Source organism: Meles meles, chromosome 11, assembly GCF_922984935.1.
Source record: "Meles meles chromosome 11, mMelMel3.1 paternal haplotype, whole genome shotgun sequence".
Lineage (NCBI taxonomy): Eukaryota > Metazoa > Chordata > Mammalia > Carnivora > Mustelidae > Meles > Meles meles.
Genome location: NC_060076.1, coordinates 30,272,678 through 30,290,141, shown reverse-complemented (window position 1 = coordinate 30,290,141; position 17,464 = coordinate 30,272,678). Strand labels below are relative to the sequence as shown.

Sequence of the window (17,464 nt, the reverse complement as noted above, 5' to 3'; positions counted from 1 at the left end):
GCTCTGTCCTGTTAAAAGGAATTCTTGTCTTGAATCAGCTCTTGACATCCCCAGTTAATTTTATGATTTTTTTGTTGTTGTTGCCACCCTAGGCCTGCTCCCCATCCTGCGAAGTCCATTCACTTATCTCCCTTTACTCTTTTCGTGCCTCTCTTACCACCTCCCCCTTTTTTTTTAAATAGCCCTGGAGACCCTTTGCCTATTTGTATGGCCAGCTGTTCCTAGTTCGGCTTTCACTTTGTGGCCTTTCATCACAGCAGACCCCTGCCCGGTGACACGAATTTGCCACCTCAGCCACAGAGCTTACCCATGGTCCAATTCTGTCAGAGGACATTGCTTTCTTTGATTTTGTTCTCTTTGTATGGGACAGTTCTCCAAATTAAATGTTAAATATAGATGATTTCTTAAGCTCCATGTGAAATGATGCCTTCACTGTTCTCTCTAATCTTTTGTAGTAATCCTGGAGTTCAAGTATTTGGCAGATGATCACCTCCATCTTTGGCTCTGTGGGCCATAAATCAGTGAGGGTGTGGATTTTGACATTCTCCATATTCCAAGAGCAGTCTCTTCCACAGAGTGGCTGGGAGGAATAAACAAACCCGACCTTCCCACTGCTCTGCTTCGTGACACTGCAGGCTGTCAAGGTGAAAGAGACTTGAGCGTGCATCTAAGCACCTAGAGAGTTCCGAGCCATCTCTGAATCTTAGGCACAACATGGTGCCTGGCCAGAGTTGCTGCTCAGTGATGTCTATGGGGTAAATGCAATTAAACACATGTCTTCTGCTCAGATCAGACATGTATCTCTTAAAGAGCTCTTCATCACTTTGCCAGAAGAATAGGGCTCAGCCAGCCAGGAAGTATCTGTACCTGCAGTTTGCAAATTGTTCAAAGCATTGAAATTCTCAGACATTTTCTCCCAAATAATGGATCGTATAAAAAACAGAAATCTGTTCAATGGAAAACCTCTCTGATGATAAGGAATTTAATAGGAATTAGAAATTGCTAAATTTCAACCCTCAGAGCAGAGCGTCCTCCTAACTAATGTATTTTAATCATTGGTCACATCAACTTACAAAGCTCAGCTTTTAAAATAAATTTCTATCAGTTAAGAGACAAGAGCAATTTACTAACATGTTAAACATACATATGTACAAACACACGAATCATCTGAGTCTATGCTTTGCCAACATCAGCACAACTCAGTTACTTACAAGTGAAACTGTACAGCAGAAGGACAGTTCCTGTCCTTCTTGGCTTTTTTCCCAAGAGGAAAAAAATAGTAGCCTATGTGATTGTGTTAATATACTTTTCAGGCTGTGTTAGTATCAGTGTGAATAGGACACATTAAAAAATCGGACACATGGGTAGAACACTCTTTTCCTGCGTTTGTGTGCCACAAGTGACAAGCTGGCATTTTTTCCTTTCTGTTGTTTTTCTCTCTCATTATGGTTAGATCTGTTCCATACCCTTAAGTTGTTTTCTTTTCCCTTTGCTTTTTGGTAGGGACCTTGACCCTTCTCCACACCTATGGTCTGTGCCCAACCCCTGACTGCTCCTGGTTGCTTTGTGGAATACCCCTCCTTCCAGCTAGCTCTCTGGATCTGGCTCCGGCACTGACCCAGGTGCTGCTATGCCTTCTAGCAGCACGGCCCTGGCATTGGTGCATCATGTGGTGTTTACCAGTCAATCATCCATCCAAAGGGTTATAGGGTCTGGTGATGGATGTGGCCTGAGAGATAGATCTGGAATTCAGCATGGAGCTGCAGTGTTACCCTCTTCACTTTCATACCACTTTCTGACACACTTCCAAATTTTATAATAGATGCATACAAAGTAAAAAAATCAACAAAGAGCACAATTTCCTCTCCGGCAAATAAAAGCTTGGAAGCTCTCCTAATCTGGAAAAATTCCACAGTGTAAAACTTGCTGGATGCTGGACTAAGCAAATGTGAGCTGTTTTCATCAAAACAGAGTCCTGAGGGAATACCTATTTTCTAATGTTCCTTATTTGAGGCTTCCATGACTTAGTGGAAATTTCAGACTCAGCTCCTGGCATGACTTCCGTGACAGAGAGTGGCAAGTTCAAAGGATTTCAGTCAAGTTAGGCCAGTGAAAGGGGCTCCTACTGGAAACATCTGGAAACAGAACTTAAATGTTGGTCCCTAAGATTCATGACACCAAGGTATGTGCTTTCTAGAAGTACTGACACCTTGGACACCCTAGCCGAGAGTGTTAACTTAGGAGTAACAGCAGGACACAGTAGGTTACCTCACAGCAATGGGTTCTCCTTGGGAATACAAGGAACCAGTGTTACCAGCTTCCAATCCCTGGCTCCCACGTTCAATGCAACTGCATCTCTTCTAAGTAAGAGATGAAACCTATAGGCTAACTAGTTTGACTCGGTAGAGTCCTCAGGACAAGAACACTTATACATGGTTCATCATGCCTGCTGATTTATATAACTTTGACTAAAAGAATATGAATTACAAAGTAATGGGTTCCCAATTACTTCTCAATTGGGAATTTGGATTTAGATGAAGTGGTTACAATCTTCCCCTATAATGTACTAGCCAAACGACCCTAGGCACACCATTTGAATTTTCAAGGTGGGAATCCTTATAGTTAAGGGATTTATAGTTTCCAAAGATTAAATAACTTTGCTATAATCACAGTGCCAGCAAATTATTGTAAAGGTGGGCAAGAACATCCCAAATTAGAATTATATCATACAGCCTCAAGTTCTTCTGGAACTCCTTTAATATCCATGAACAAAATGGGGCCCATCGATTTATATCTTAGGATTTTAAAATGGATATTAGTTTTGGTCTTATTTCCTGAAGTTTTCTAGTGCCTCACAATACCTGGCACATAGTAGGTTGTAAACAATACGTCCAGAATCAGTAAAATAAAGCAACATTTACTATGAGTGAAAGGCCAGTGAATGTTGGTATTGTTTGACCATGCAAGCACGAAGATGACCATAGCTTGGAGGAGAAAGGGTCTCTAGTATGTTGGACCAATCCTCACGGACAAATGAGGAGGGGGCCTAACAATGCCAGCTAATGCCAGAAAATAATGACAGAATGGGTGTTATCCCATCAAAGAGTTATAAACAGCTAAGTCAAAGAAAGTGGATAAAAAAATATATATAATTTGAGAAGCATATCTTCACTTAGTGAGAGAACAGAAGAAGGGGATTATAAGCTTCCTGAGAGCAGGGCCCCGTTTTCTACTCTTTGTGTCTCCAGCATTAGCCAAGTCCTCACCTAATATGAGTTAAGTTTCAACAAATGGTTGTGAATGAATAAGTGAACTAATCACTGCCTACCTGATCCAGAACTGACCTGTAGAAGCTGTTCAAAGAATGAAGGCAAGATTTTTATGGCCGGCTGAGAAGCTAGAATAACTATCAGGACTATAATTAGTAAGCTAAAGAGTCAGGGACTTCTTATGCCAAGGGAACAAGGGTTTGTAAGTGTCTAGACTCTTGGAATCCTTAAAGAAAGGATAACAGTCTTTGAACATGCTATGACTAATCCTAGGGAGCTCCTTCTATAGGAACAATGGATTCATTAACATCTAAGGCCTAAAGTAAGCATGGGCAAATCCTAATGCTAGAAACAGCTGGTCAAACTCCTAGTTACTTTCACCAGAGTCTGGCATTTATAACTCAAGGGAGAAAATGAGGGCAAGGCTAAAACTAATTTTGAGAAATAGAAACAACTTTTCTATTGTAATGGTTTAAAAAACTACATTCAAGGTTTTTATGCTGTATTACTTTATCTGATTAATTTGTTACAGGACTATGACTTTATGAATATGTCATGGCTAATGTTCGGCCATTCACGTGACATCCAGTATGCATATAAAATGCACACTCCTTAGCGTGGCATAAAAACCCTGTGTGGCATGCTATCAAATTAACTACTTTTCCAGAATCGTGTCAAATCCTCTTCACATGCAATGTACGCTCCAACTGTACCAAATTTCTCTTTAGGGTTTTGCCATTTCCTATGACTCTGGATTTACTCCAAATCAGAAAATGACTCGTTTGGCAAGATTCAATTCCAGTGTTTCTTCCTCAGTCTCTGAGAACAGTTAATTATTTCCTCCTCTGTCTATAGGAACATATCTCTATTAAGAATCACATATTTTTTGTTTTATCATCATTTCCTTACTTTTCAACCTCAGGCAATAGGCTGTCAGGTTGAAAATGGTAGGATGCATGTCTTCATTCTGTCTACCTCATCCTAGTCCAACAAATAGCCATTGGCTGGACAAAAACACTCATGTTACTGAATAACAAACCAGATATCATCACTTCAAATAACTGACATTTTATAAAAAAACTTACAAATAAACTGTTAAAGATCACACTATGAACTTAGCTCCCAACTGGTTTTATCTTCATATACTTTTGATAGACATTAGCTCTGATAAGTGGGGACCCTGGAAGAATAAAATCCCTTATACCTTTAATGACATCTATGTAGTCTGTCATGAGAAATCATTTTTCAAGTCTAAAGCCTATGCTGAAAAATCCATGTTTTTGGTGATTTCATTAACATTTTAAAATGTTAACAATTCTGTCAGGCCAAACTGAAAATGACTGTGTGAGAAATGAAAGCTTGCATAACTGACACCCGCTATTCATGGCTCATTATCCTCATGACTTTCATTATGCAGTGAAGGCGTGGGGTCAGCCTCACAAAATTTAGGAACAATTAAGAAAATTACTGTATGCAGATGTGACTTATGGACTGAGAATAACGAACTTCCTAAAAGACTGTATTCAACAAAATAAATAAGACTGATGGAAATTCCACAGATGTTTTATGGCTTACGGCAGCTTTTCAGTTATTCATTATAAAGACTCCTTCCAGGGTTTAGCCCACTTCCCTTTGAAATTTTCTCTTTGACCATATTCCTCAGGGAGCCTAAGAAGTCCTAGGCATGTTTCCTGAAGTTCTTGGAATTCACTCTCAAACACATCCATGGAGATGAACACATTGTCACTGATGCTTTTACAGAGTGAATTGCTGCTGGGCTCCAAATCTTACACTCTTTTAAACTTTCAAACTTTGTGAGATGAACATGTGGAAACAGCCTCCAGGGCAAAGGTTATCCACAAACCTAATATTCCGTTAAAAAAAAGGAAAAGAAAGACACTGAGAACCTAAGTTAAAAAAGACTATGTTTTTAATTTAGACAAAATTTTATTTACCTACCAACCACCTATTTTTCTTCCATGGCCACAGATACTAGAGGATGTAAATATAATATAAAATTTCCTTTCCTTCCTTCTATTTCAATAAATGTCTATTAAGTGGCTGCTATGTGCTAGGCACTAAACTGGGCTGAATAATAGTGTCTCTACTTAATAAAATTTATACTTTAGCTCAGAAGTCAGACACATAGACAAATAATGATGATGGAATGGGCTAAGTACCACCATATAATTTCATGTACAAAGTACCATGGGATCCTTGTGAAAGGAGGCACACAGCTTTAATATAAATTAAACCTTGAGGAGCCAGAAAGATCAGTTTGATCTTGATAAAATGAACCCCTAGGATATATACAACCCAAGTCAACAATTATTTCTCCTTATAGTTTCTAAACATTTTTAGGATCCAAACAGAATCACTTTTCTTGTGCTCTCCATTTTACATGAGGCAGAAAGATGCTAAATAACTTAATGTAGCTTTCATAAGGGCTTTTTCCTATTTGCTATTTATGATTGTCCTTCCGAAATAATGACTACTCAAAATTACACATAAAAGTTTTGCTTATATTTTTGTTATGAAGGAGAATTTTCTTATCCCAGATAAAATCCTGAGCCTCAATTATGTGCTGGTTCAAAAACAGAAGATTAAATTTTGATAGCATCTATAAAATAAAATAGGCAAAGACTTTAATCTTGTGGAAATTCAAATACAATATGGGGAAAATGGAAAGTTCAGATGATGATAGAATATCTAATTTTATTATCAGTAGATTCCTGATAAGTGAATTTTGAATTATTTTATTGTATTAACAATTTTCTTTAGGGAGTGTATAGGCTGTGATTAAACTCTGCCAATATATGGCATTTAGCATGTCACCTTGCACATAGTAGGTGCTCAATCTATATACATATTAGATTAATTTATATACATATACAGATTAAATATAAAATGATTATGATCACCTGACATTTCATCGTATAATTATGTCTTTCTAAAATGCAAGACACTTGAGTTGTCTTTTGTTTCTCAGTTAGTAAGATGTCCTTGCTCCAAGAGGGCTGCCTGCTCAGAAGAGCATGAGACATGATCTAGGGTTGTGAGCCTAAGCCCCAAGTTGGGTTTAGAGATTACTAAAAATAAGTAAATAAACTTTAAAAATGGGACCAGCCTGGAGCTAAGCCCTCACCTCTAAAAGGGCAAAAATTTATCTAGTCTCTCTGATCACAGGTGGTCCTTTTCATGAAAAAAAAAACTACGCTCCTATAGAATATCTTTTAACAACAGTCTCCTTTTCCCAGGGATCATGAAAACTATTTCCATATTATGGGTTATTCTTTAAATTAAATGGGCTTTTTCATTCTAGCTTCTGAATCAGACTGAGAAACTGGAGAAGAAAGGTACTTAAAAAGTATGTAATTAGAGGTGCCTCTCTCTCTCTCTAAATAGACACACACACACACACACACACACACACACACATATGGATATGTAGATATGTATGTGTATATATTTGTAAAACTCCAAGTTTCTGGCAGTAAAACTCTTGTGGAACTCTCAGTTCTGTCCAGCTAGCTATTACCTATCTACCAACCTAGCCAGCTATCTAGCTAGCTAACTAGCTATCACCCATCTATCACAAGGATCCCATGGATAATAGGATCTATTGTTATGTCCTTTTTTTTTTTTTTTAAGATTTTATTTATTTATTTGACAGACACAGATCACAAGCAGGCAGAGAGGCAGGCAGAGAGAGAGAGGAGGAAGCAGGCTCCCCACTGAGCAGAGAGCCTGATGCGGGGCCCGATCCCAGGACCCTGGGATCATGTCCTGAGCCGAAGGCAGAGGCTTTAACCCACTGAGCCACCCAGGCGCCCCTTGTTATGTCCTTTTTACATAAATGGATAGAGGGCACAGGAAATAAGGCTCAGAGAAGTTAAGTAACTTGACCAAGTCACACAGGCAGTAAGTGGCACAGCTAAAATTCAAGCTCAGAGAGAGTCTAACTCCACTGAGACTCTATAATGCTTTAAGCATCATGGCGTAGGAGGAGAGAGAAAAATCCATTTCTTGCTCAGCTAATTTTTTTCTCTGTATAAATTTTGAAAGATTTGTCTAAGTCCGTTGATAAAAGAGTGGGCAGGGAGAGAAACATTTGCTGTGTATCTACTATGAAGCTAGAGCACGGGCTTAGGTACTTTTCATATATAATTTCATGGTATCTTAATTATCATCTATCAAGCTATTCAATGTAATCCTAGCTTATTAATTAGAAAACTGAGGGTCAGAGTTTTTGAACAACTTGCCAAGAACAAATAGCTCGTAAGGGGCTAAGCCAGGGTTTAAAAGCAGGACTGTGTATTCCCTATAACACACCATGCGTTTTCAAATCTGTAGATCAAATTCCAGATGACAGATCATGAAATACTCGCTTATGTAACAAAAGCCTCTCAGAAATATTATTAGAGCTGAAAGCTACTCAAAGTCAAGATTTCTGCAAAGGGGAGAGAGAGGGAAATTTTGCTTTGAGTCAAAACCGTGTGAGTGGGGATGTAACACAGGCCTTGAATCTTACCTTGATAAATACTGTCCTGAAGTGAGATTTGTGGTTTCCACCTCCATGCAGTTCATGGTGCTGGGGATAAGAGCGAGTTCTGGCTGGATCATGGTGGCCGTGGCTACAGCTCTTGCGACCAGTTCCATGGCATCTTGTACATAGTACTCGAAGATGGACTGAGTTGTTTTTCCATGAGCAATGAGCCCGAGGGGCAAACCTTCTGTCCTCAGTTCCTCGACGTTCTGGGAATCCCCCAGCACCCAGTGAAGCTCAGTGGGGGTTACTCCAAACTGGGTGGTAATTTCAAAAATCCGCCGGATACTCTCCATGTCACAGCCAAACATCACCATAGTGGGCGTACTGTTCTTAATACTCTCAAGCTGGACCTGCAGGAAGCTTAAGAGGTCATCGGTGGAGGAGAGGTTGGTGGTGATGTTGATGACAGACCCAAGGTGGAATTTGGAATTTTTCTGGGTAAGGAGGAGGAAGTCGGTGATGTTCCAGTCTTCCTGGCACAGCAACAAGCTAAAATTGTACCAGTTGTTCATGGTCAGGATTGAGACAGTGACATCAGCATCAGAACTTAATGAATTTTCTAAACTCAGTTGTAGGTGAAGGGGATTCTGTATTTAAAGATACGAAAAAGAAGAATTAGAAAGCATTGGCCAAAGGTGGTAACATAGGGTATGTTTGCTTTCTTCTGAGCCTTACTTAATCCTTCATTTTTCCCTATAATATTCATATGCCTCTGGGATAAAATTCCCATCATCTGGAAAATTATATTTCCTATCTAATGGGATTACTGAATCCTTACAACTGATTTTCCTTAAGAGTACCAGAGGGCAAATGGGTCTTGGTATAAATGTCAGGCCTGACCCAGCTGGTCTTAAATTTTTATCAGGTTTGTCTACCTCCTTATAGCTTGTCCCCTTCGTATATTCCATTTCTAACTATGGCTGGTAGTAACTCATTTGTTAAATTCTCCCCTCAGGTGAAATAATTAAATTATGTTTGCTTTCCTTTAAGATGAATAGCAGAGATGTCTAAAACAGTGTAGGCACTTATATAAGGATGGTGTGGTAAATGGATACATCAGTTTCCTAAACTTTTAGCCTCAGAAGAAGGCATTTTAAATACACATGGCGCTACTGTCTGAATGTTTGTGTTTCCCCAAAATTCATGCTGAAATCCTAATGCTCAATATGATGGCAGAAGGAGGTGGGGCCTTTGGGAAGTGACGAAGTCATGAGGGCAGAATCCTCATGAATGAGATTAATGCCCTAGAGCCAGCCCCTACTGTTGTGTGAGTACCGAGTGAGAAGCTGGCAGGCTGTGACCCAGCAGGGAGCTCTTACTCAATTAAACTGGCACCCTGATCTCTGACTTCCAACCTCTACGACTGTGAGAAATCAATTTCTGTTGTTTATAAGCTACCCAGTCTGTGATATTTTGTTATAACAGCCCAAATGGATGAAGACCTATGTTCTAATTAGCAATATATACAGTAGGATGAAGTGTATAGTTCAGTACTGAAGGCTTGATTGTATCTGCGTCTATTGAGAAGGGATTTTTGCTGTGAAATGTGAAATGTGTGCCATTTAAACACATTTATGGAACTTCCATCACAATTTCATCTACCCAAATCAATGAAGGAAGAGTACTTTTTCTTATTATCGTTTCTTACTTGAAAAGTCACAAATCATTAATCATGCAGGTCAAGTAGAAACAACTCTCCAATTAATAAATTTGTTAGCTGGGGGCGCCTGGGTGGCTCAGTGGATTGAGCTGCTGTCTTCGGCTCAGGTCATGATCTCGGGGTCCTGGGATCGAGCCCCGCATCGGGCTCTCTGCTCTGCGGGGAGCCTGCTTCCTCCTCTCTCTCTGCCTGCCTCTCTGCCTACTTGTGATCTCTCTCTGTCAAATAAATAAATAAAATCTTTGAAAAAAAAAATAAAAATAAATAAATTTGTTAGCTGTTCTTTCTGAGAGCAGACATTTGACTTACACACCCCTTAACACTGGCATCCTGAGAATGTTTAGCATGATACCTTCCACATATTAGGTGCACAATAAATACTGGCTGAATTGAACGAAACATGTTCCCACTGGAAACTAGGATATTGGATATTTTTGAGAACTTCCAAACATTCAGACAAATAATATATGTGGAGAAATGAGGAAGGCTTTCTAAATAAAGTTTCAAGTGCTTAACATAAGGTAAGTGTGGCCTCCCGTTACTCACCTAAAAATGTGTGACGAGAAATAGGACTTGAGCTGAATTCTATGAAGGACCAAAAGAATTTTTTTTGGGGGGGGGACCAAAAGAATTTTAATAGGAGCAGACTAAGGAGTGAGGATTCAGAAGGGATTTATGGGAGAAAGACTATGGGCAAAGGCCACAGTAAATGAGAGCTGTCGTGCTGGTAGGAAGGATGGAGGTGTTTTTGTTTTTAAAGATTTTATTTATTTATTAGAAAGAGAGCCCGCACACAAGCAGGGGGAGCAGCAAGCAGAGGGAGAGGGCGAAGCAGGCTCCCTGCTGAGAAGGGAGCCCGATGATGATGATGATGATGATGATGATGATGATGATGATGATGATGCAGGACTGGATCCCAAGACTCTGAGATCATGAACCCAGCCAAAGAAAGATACTTAACCTAACTGTCAGAGCCACCCAGGTGCCTGTGAAGGATGCAGTTTTAAAATTTATCCTGAGAACTTAACTTTTGTCCTTCAAATTAAGCTTCTGAGCAGAGTTTGTAATGATAAAAGCAGAACTTTTGGAGAATCATCTCCGGGCAGCATTCAACAAGAAGAGGGAAAATAAGGATCTTGATTAGGTGCTAAGTGTTTAAACTGCAAGTCAGCATTGTCATGTTAAGAATGAAATGAGGAAAGTTTTGTTTTTTTTTTTTAATTAAAATTTAATGACAAGATCAGATGTGAGAGGCAAAAAAAGGTGTTAGAAACCAGGAGATGGCATCTAGTAGGTAGTTCCTGGTTTTCAGGCCCGAGATGCCATACAAGTGATCTTGAGGTGAGAGAAATGGAAGCTTCCCTTCTTCACTTCTTTTGTTCATTTGATCAATACAAATTCCTCCAGAATGTTCTCATCCTCTTTTAGATTTTTTCTTCCTTTCTATTTCCTCCTCTGCTTTAACCCTCTTCCAGAAGCAAAAAGGAACGGAGGGCAAGCTCTACATTTAGCTGGCAGGAACAAATTATTCCCAACTATCTTCTTGGCCTCAGCTCCCTACTCTTTTGCCAGCTTTCCTTCTAAAACATAAATATGAGCATACCATTCTTCTGCACCCTAACCTCTGAGTCACCCATAGAACAAATTTCAGAATCAATAGTATGGCTTAGGAGGCCATTCCTAGTCTTTAACTTCACCTCCAGCACTCCAAACATGTACACCAAGATGAGTCATAGTGGACAATTTATTTTCCTTGTAGCAGAGTGAGCATTTTTACACCTACACAAATGGGGTATGTTACCCTCTCAACATCTCCGGGACACTCGTATTTATCCTCCAAAACTCAGCTATTCATGCAGATTTCCCGAAACTAACTCATGTACTATTTACTACCATTTCTGCTGCTGTTAACCTTTAACATTTTTTTAAAAAACTGAAGTACAGTTGACAGAACTGCTGATCTTTTTTTCCTCACAATATTTTTGCCCTCTTGATTTCCTGTAATGGTGAACTGGGTTTTTGTTCATTTGCTTGTTCCTCTGACTCCTGACCAAGCAGAATTAATCATCTCACGTCTGTGTCATGGTCTCATTTTGGTCATTCCTCTAATACAGAACTCTTCATAATGTAGCTATTCGATTAAGTGTTTATCTTTCATGCTAGACTGGAAGTTTCCTTAGGTTAAAGACCATATCTCAGCCATCTCTTATCACATGGTTCTTAGTTAATCAGAGATAGTATTTGTCAAACACAGTTTTCTTTTGCTTACCTCAAGTCCTAGCCTATGATCATAATCTCTGCACTGAAAGACTAAAAAGGACAACTCCAACAGAGCTTCAAGACCCAAAATTTTGCCTCTAGTTGGAAGAAAGGGTCAACCATAAACTTGTTCAGGGGGCGGAATAAATTGGTATGTGAGGAGCAAGGAAGCAGGGATGAAAATACTCTCCTCTTGCTAAATAGGGAAGTGAAATTAGCTAATTATATTGAGCATTTAGCACCAGGCAGAAACAACTGCATTTGGCATTAGAGTGACATGGTAGCGATATGAAGGACAACCTTCCCTCCCGTCAGGGATAATTATTAATCCATATAATTACAGCCATCCCTATAAACAATTCTATTAAGAAATTCCAGTTGAAAAAAAAAAAAAAAAAAAAAAAAAGAAATTCCAGTTGAAGTTAATCCTTGAACAGATTTATCCTTTAACATCATTCTTCAAACAAATATTAAATAATAGTTTGGAAGCATCTAGTGATACTGTATTTATCCAGCAGCCTCAGATGCAGCATCTTCCAGTTTCTCTCCATATAATAATAAAAGCATAGGTGTGCATATGTGCACACACACACACACACACACACACAAATATATGAAAACTGTAACACTGAAATTCAAGCCTAATAGTAAAACTTCCATACAAATCTGGGGCAAAACTTAAACAGGACTCATAAAACCAAATTGAGACTCAAAACCTATGTCTTACATACAGTTTGCTGTTTGTAGAAGAGTAAATCCATGGCCTGAAAGATGTAATTTTTAAAAAATAAATTTTGGGGTCACCTGGGTGGCTCAGTGGGTTAAGCCTCTGCCTTTGGCTCAGGTCATGATCTCCAGGTCCTGGGATCAAGCCCTGCAACAGGCTCCCCGCCCCCCCCCCCCGCCCCCCGCCTGCCTCTCTGACTACTTGTGATCTCTGTCAAATAAATAAATAAAATCTTTAAAAAAGTTAAATAAATAAATAAATAAATAATTAATAAATAAATTTTGCTACCTCCTAAATCAGAGATTCAATAACAAAATAACCTAAGAATCAGGAGGCATCTCTCAACCATGCAGAGTAAAACTGCCTCATAAGTGGATTCAATTTACATAAATTAAAATAAATAGACTCAGTAGAGGGATGTAGGGAGAAAGATAATATACCATTAAATCTCCCCTAAATGAGTATAATGTATGACATGTTATATGTATTATTATGTATCATAATGTATGTGTATTATTGCACATAGTTTTCTGTACACAAAAACCATACATGCCAAACTAAATAGATAATGTAAGGGGCTTGCAAATAATTTTCCTACATGTTGAACTTAATCTTTATTTCTACCTAAGACGACATGCCGTTCTGCTCCATTGATGTGTAAGGTTTGATTCCCATCATAATCTGCAACACTGGTTCAGAGGCTAAAATTCCGGAAAGTATAGGCCAAGAATGGTCATGCTGAAATGCATGCACGGAATCTCAACAAGTCAAGTACAGAGCTGGAGGGAGAGAGGAGCTGCCAGGATGGCAAGGAAGTTGCCAGTGTCGGAGGATCAGTCAGTGGTGCAAGGAAAGATTGCTTCACCTGCTATGATCACACTGGATTGATAACTAGTAAAATATTAAAATTCCACAGAAAGTAAAGTCAGGCAAGAATGGTAAGAGAATTTGGAAATGGAAAAATGATAGAGGGGCCTTGTCTGAAGAGATACATCAGAAAACACAATTTTTATAAAACAATACTTTTATAAAATAAGATTTTTATAAAACAATAATTAAAACAGGGAAGTAGTAGCAAAAGGATTAACAGGTAAATAAATAGAACAGATATGTTAACGTATGTAAAGAAGTACACTGATTTAATAGACTATGTTGATATATCATATGTTGCAAATCATAAAGGAATATGGAAGAAATACACATGAAATTAGGGGTTGAGAAAATAATTGTTTGTGAAAATAATTTCATTTAAATTCCCAATTCCACCATATGTTAAAAATTAATTCCAGATCATTTAAGAGTTAAAAGTATAATAGCAAATCATTAAAAGATAGACCTAATAAAGGGGTGCCTGGGTGGCTCAGTTGTTAAGCATCTGCCTTCAGCTCAGGTCATGATCCCAGGGTTCTGGGGATCAGCCTGCACTGGGCTCCCTGCTCAGCGTGAAGCCTGCTTCTCCCTCTCCCACTCCCCCAGCCTGTGTTCCCTCTCTCATTGTGTCTCTCTCTGCCAAATAAATAAATAAAATCTTTAAAAAAAAAAGACCTAGGGGCGCCTGGGTGGCTCAGTGGATTAAGCCGCTGCCTTCGGCTCAGGTCATGATCTCAGGGTCCTGGGATCAAGCCCCGCATCAGGCTCTCAGCTCTGCAGGGAGCCTGCTTCCTCCTCTCTCTCTGCCTGCCTCTCTGCCTACTTGTGATCTCTCTCTCTGTCAAATAAATAAATAAAATCTTTAAAAAAAAAAAACAAAAAAAGACCTAATATGTACAAATGTTTCAAAAATCACGATGAAGAGAAATACATTAAACTGAATATTACAATATACCTTATTTCTAGATTAAACACCTATCATAAACAACAATAAAAAACAAAGGGAACATGAGAAACGAGAATAGATGCAACAAATTTGACAGACAAGAGCTAATGTTCACCAACTATGAAGAACGTTTACCAATCAGTCAGGAAATAGAATCCTCAAGTGAGCACTCATTCAATCAAGAAAAATACTTTAGGCTTCTACTGTGAGCCATGCCCCTGTAAGAAATTTCCCATTGCCTGTAAGGGGAGTGAGAGCTAGACAATACACAGGTATGCAGACAAAGAAACACTAATTATAAATTATAAAAATTACTGTAAATGAAACGAACAGGGTGTGGTGAGAGTAGGAAAGGGGGAAGAAGGTGCCAGGAAAAGTTTAATACTTATGATTAGTACGGAAGGTGGATGCAAATATTTGTACTAGACAAGCACTTGCAATTGGGACTTTCGCAAAAATAGAAAATGTATATAAAACGACTAAGTACTACATATAGATAAATGTATGTAACCATTCACAAAAACATACACATTTAATGAATATTGTGTTCTCATTCTGACCATCCATTCTCTTTCAACTAGATACTGTATTTCTAGTCCCAGGTAATTGTTGGAACCACCACCTTCTTCTGTATTCTCTGATGCTTCACTCTCCTCTTCTGTAGTGTCTGCAAATGTTTCCTTAAGTCCCAAACACTCCATGCTGACTTGGCCACAGTCTTCTTCAGTCAGCTGAGCTTGTCTCTCATTATCTGGGGCAGTAAGCAGAATGGCCAGGGACAGTAATCCTGGTAATCTCTTAAATTCTGGCTCCATCATTTATAAGCCAAGCGGTGTTCTACAAGTCACTTAGTGTCTCTGAGTCATAAATTCCTTATCTCTAAAACAGGGCTAACGCTACCTCCTTCCTTTCGGATTCATTGTGAGAATTAAACGTGAGAACATAATAATGCCTGGGAAGCGCCCAGCGCTCAGGGAAGGCCTAGGAAGCTAGGTAGCTCTTACAATTTGCTTAGAGTTAAGTCACTGTGTTGGAAGTGCTTTTAAAGTGACTGCAATGTATTTTTTTTCTTTGTTATTGTTCTTTTTTGTTTATTTTCACACAACAGTCCCTGCAGTACGTGTCTTTTACTAATACCAATTATACCAACTCCCTAACAGGAAAACAGCAACTCTATCTCAGGCTGGAGGAGGCTATTTATTTGGGAGACACTATGTTCACTGCAGAGTATCTGTCTCCCACTGTCTCCACCTCCATACACAAAAAGGGGGAAAAAAAAACCAAACCCAAACCCCTTCTCTCTTTGGTACTGATTCTAGCGTCACTTTACAATTAAGGAATTTTTGGCGCCAACTGCTGGAAATCCCCCATCAATCTTTGTTTTTCCCAAGAGCACAGATTCAGCTATTTTCTGGATCGGTAAAAGTTTCAGAAACAGGACTGGCTGCAGTCAAGAGCTTGCCAGATGCTTTGAGATGTTCCCTGACAGAAGAAAGGAGGCAGTGAAGCCAGGTTTGCTTGGAGAGTGAAGAAAGAAATGAAATCCTCTCAGTTCTTTCCTGGGCAAGCAAACCATTTAGTTTTGCCTTCTGGGCCAAAAGCTCAGAAAGCTCAAATGAGTATAGTATTTCCACTACTTTTAACAGAGATGAAATTCCCTCCCTTTCATGAGTCTGCTGATTACTGAAAGTGTTCAAGGGGCTCAAGCTCTCCCTTGCTATAGCTTCTCCTCAGCCAAGGAGGCTGCAGGAGGTTTGTGGCTTCTCATTATCTCACACCTCATTTGACCTATATTACACAGAAGACTTTTTTTTTCTAAAAATTAAAGCTTATTCCTTTGGCAGCCCAGGCTTTTAAATAAATGAACTAGGGGTTTTTTTTTGTTTTTTTTTTTGTTTTAACCATTGCATTAGGGATTCAGGCAAACAGAAGGCAGAGTCCATGCCCAGAAATTGTAATCTAATAATAATAATATAAATGAAGAGCTAATATCTACCAATGGCCCTGGTGCTTTATGCATATTGTCTTATTTTATCCTCACAATGGCCTCATGAGGTGACAACAATGATTAGCTTTTTAAAATAAATGACAAAAACTGAAGATTTTTAATTTTTATGAAATTTTTAAATAAATGACAAAAACTGAAAAAAAAAATATTTTTCCAAGGTTGCATGGCTACTAAGAAATAAGAGCCTGAATCCAAAAACCCAGCTTTGTAGGACTTGAAAGCCTGTGCTTTTGGCTAGTACTCTAAACCATTCCTTTTAGTTGGTAAGAACACGTGAGGTAGAGTGGTGACTTTTATAGACTTAATATTTGTAGTTCCGATTATTTGCAAGTAATCCTAAAGGCTCATGGAATCCAGTCACTTTTAATGTGTAATGACATGACGTGCTCCCTGCGGCTGGTTTCTGGGCCCTGGGGAGGGAGTGAACCTGCTGTCCAGCAGGCACCTGTCTTCCCAGCAGTTTTCCTCACTCGTCCTTCCATTTGTACCAACTCTCGTAAAATGACAAGACTTGTATTTCTTCATTAACAGCAACTGAACAAAGAAAGCCAGTTGTATAATGAATGACATACATTTTGTGCTTGGTAGAAGAAAAAAGTTTGGAAAGGTGCATTTAAATTTTTCATTTAGATTTTACTGAATTTCGTGGTTGAAACTATAATCTGTATTGGCGTTCCACCATAATGTATGGTGGTGTCAACAAAGATCTTAGGGCATATCCCTCAGGATTTTTGAGTGATATATAAAACAAAACATAACCAAGTAGTAGAGCACAATGAACGCTTTGGAAGGTAGAAATACGGATGTACGGTGTAGCTGGCATATTGCCAGTCAGGCTGGGTGTAGTCTATTTCACTACAGCGATATGGAGAAGACTGGAATTCACCTTCTGGAATACAGAGGACACTGGTAGACCGACCTGGTCTTAGGAGGAAATGTTGGCATGCATAACATTGTCTTCAAAAACAACTGGCTGAGGGGTGCCTGGGTGGCTCAGTGGGTTAAAGCCTCAACCTTCGGCTCAGGCCATGATCCCAGGGTCCTGGGATGGAGCCCCACATCAGGCTCTCTGCTCCATGGGGAGCCTGCTTCCTCCTCTCTCTCTCTGCCTGCCTCTCTGCCTACTTGTGATCTCTATCTGTCAAATAAATAAATAAAATCTAAAAAAAACAAAAA

At 39.1% G+C, this 17,464-nt stretch overlaps 1 protein-coding gene across 2 annotated transcripts in view; it reads right to left on the bottom strand.

Moving 5' to 3' along the window:
• GRIN3A (glutamate ionotropic receptor NMDA type subunit 3A) overlaps positions 1-17,464 on the bottom strand; it is a 155,111-nt gene that overhangs the window by 100,265 nt on the left and 37,382 nt on the right. For both annotated transcript variants that reach the window (XM_046023663.1, XM_046023664.1), the window contains exon 2: positions 7,801-8,405. In XM_046023663.1, coding sequence (XP_045879619.1) covers positions 7,801-8,405 — 605 coding nt within the window. The remainder of the gene's footprint in view (positions 1-7,800; positions 8,406-17,464) is intronic.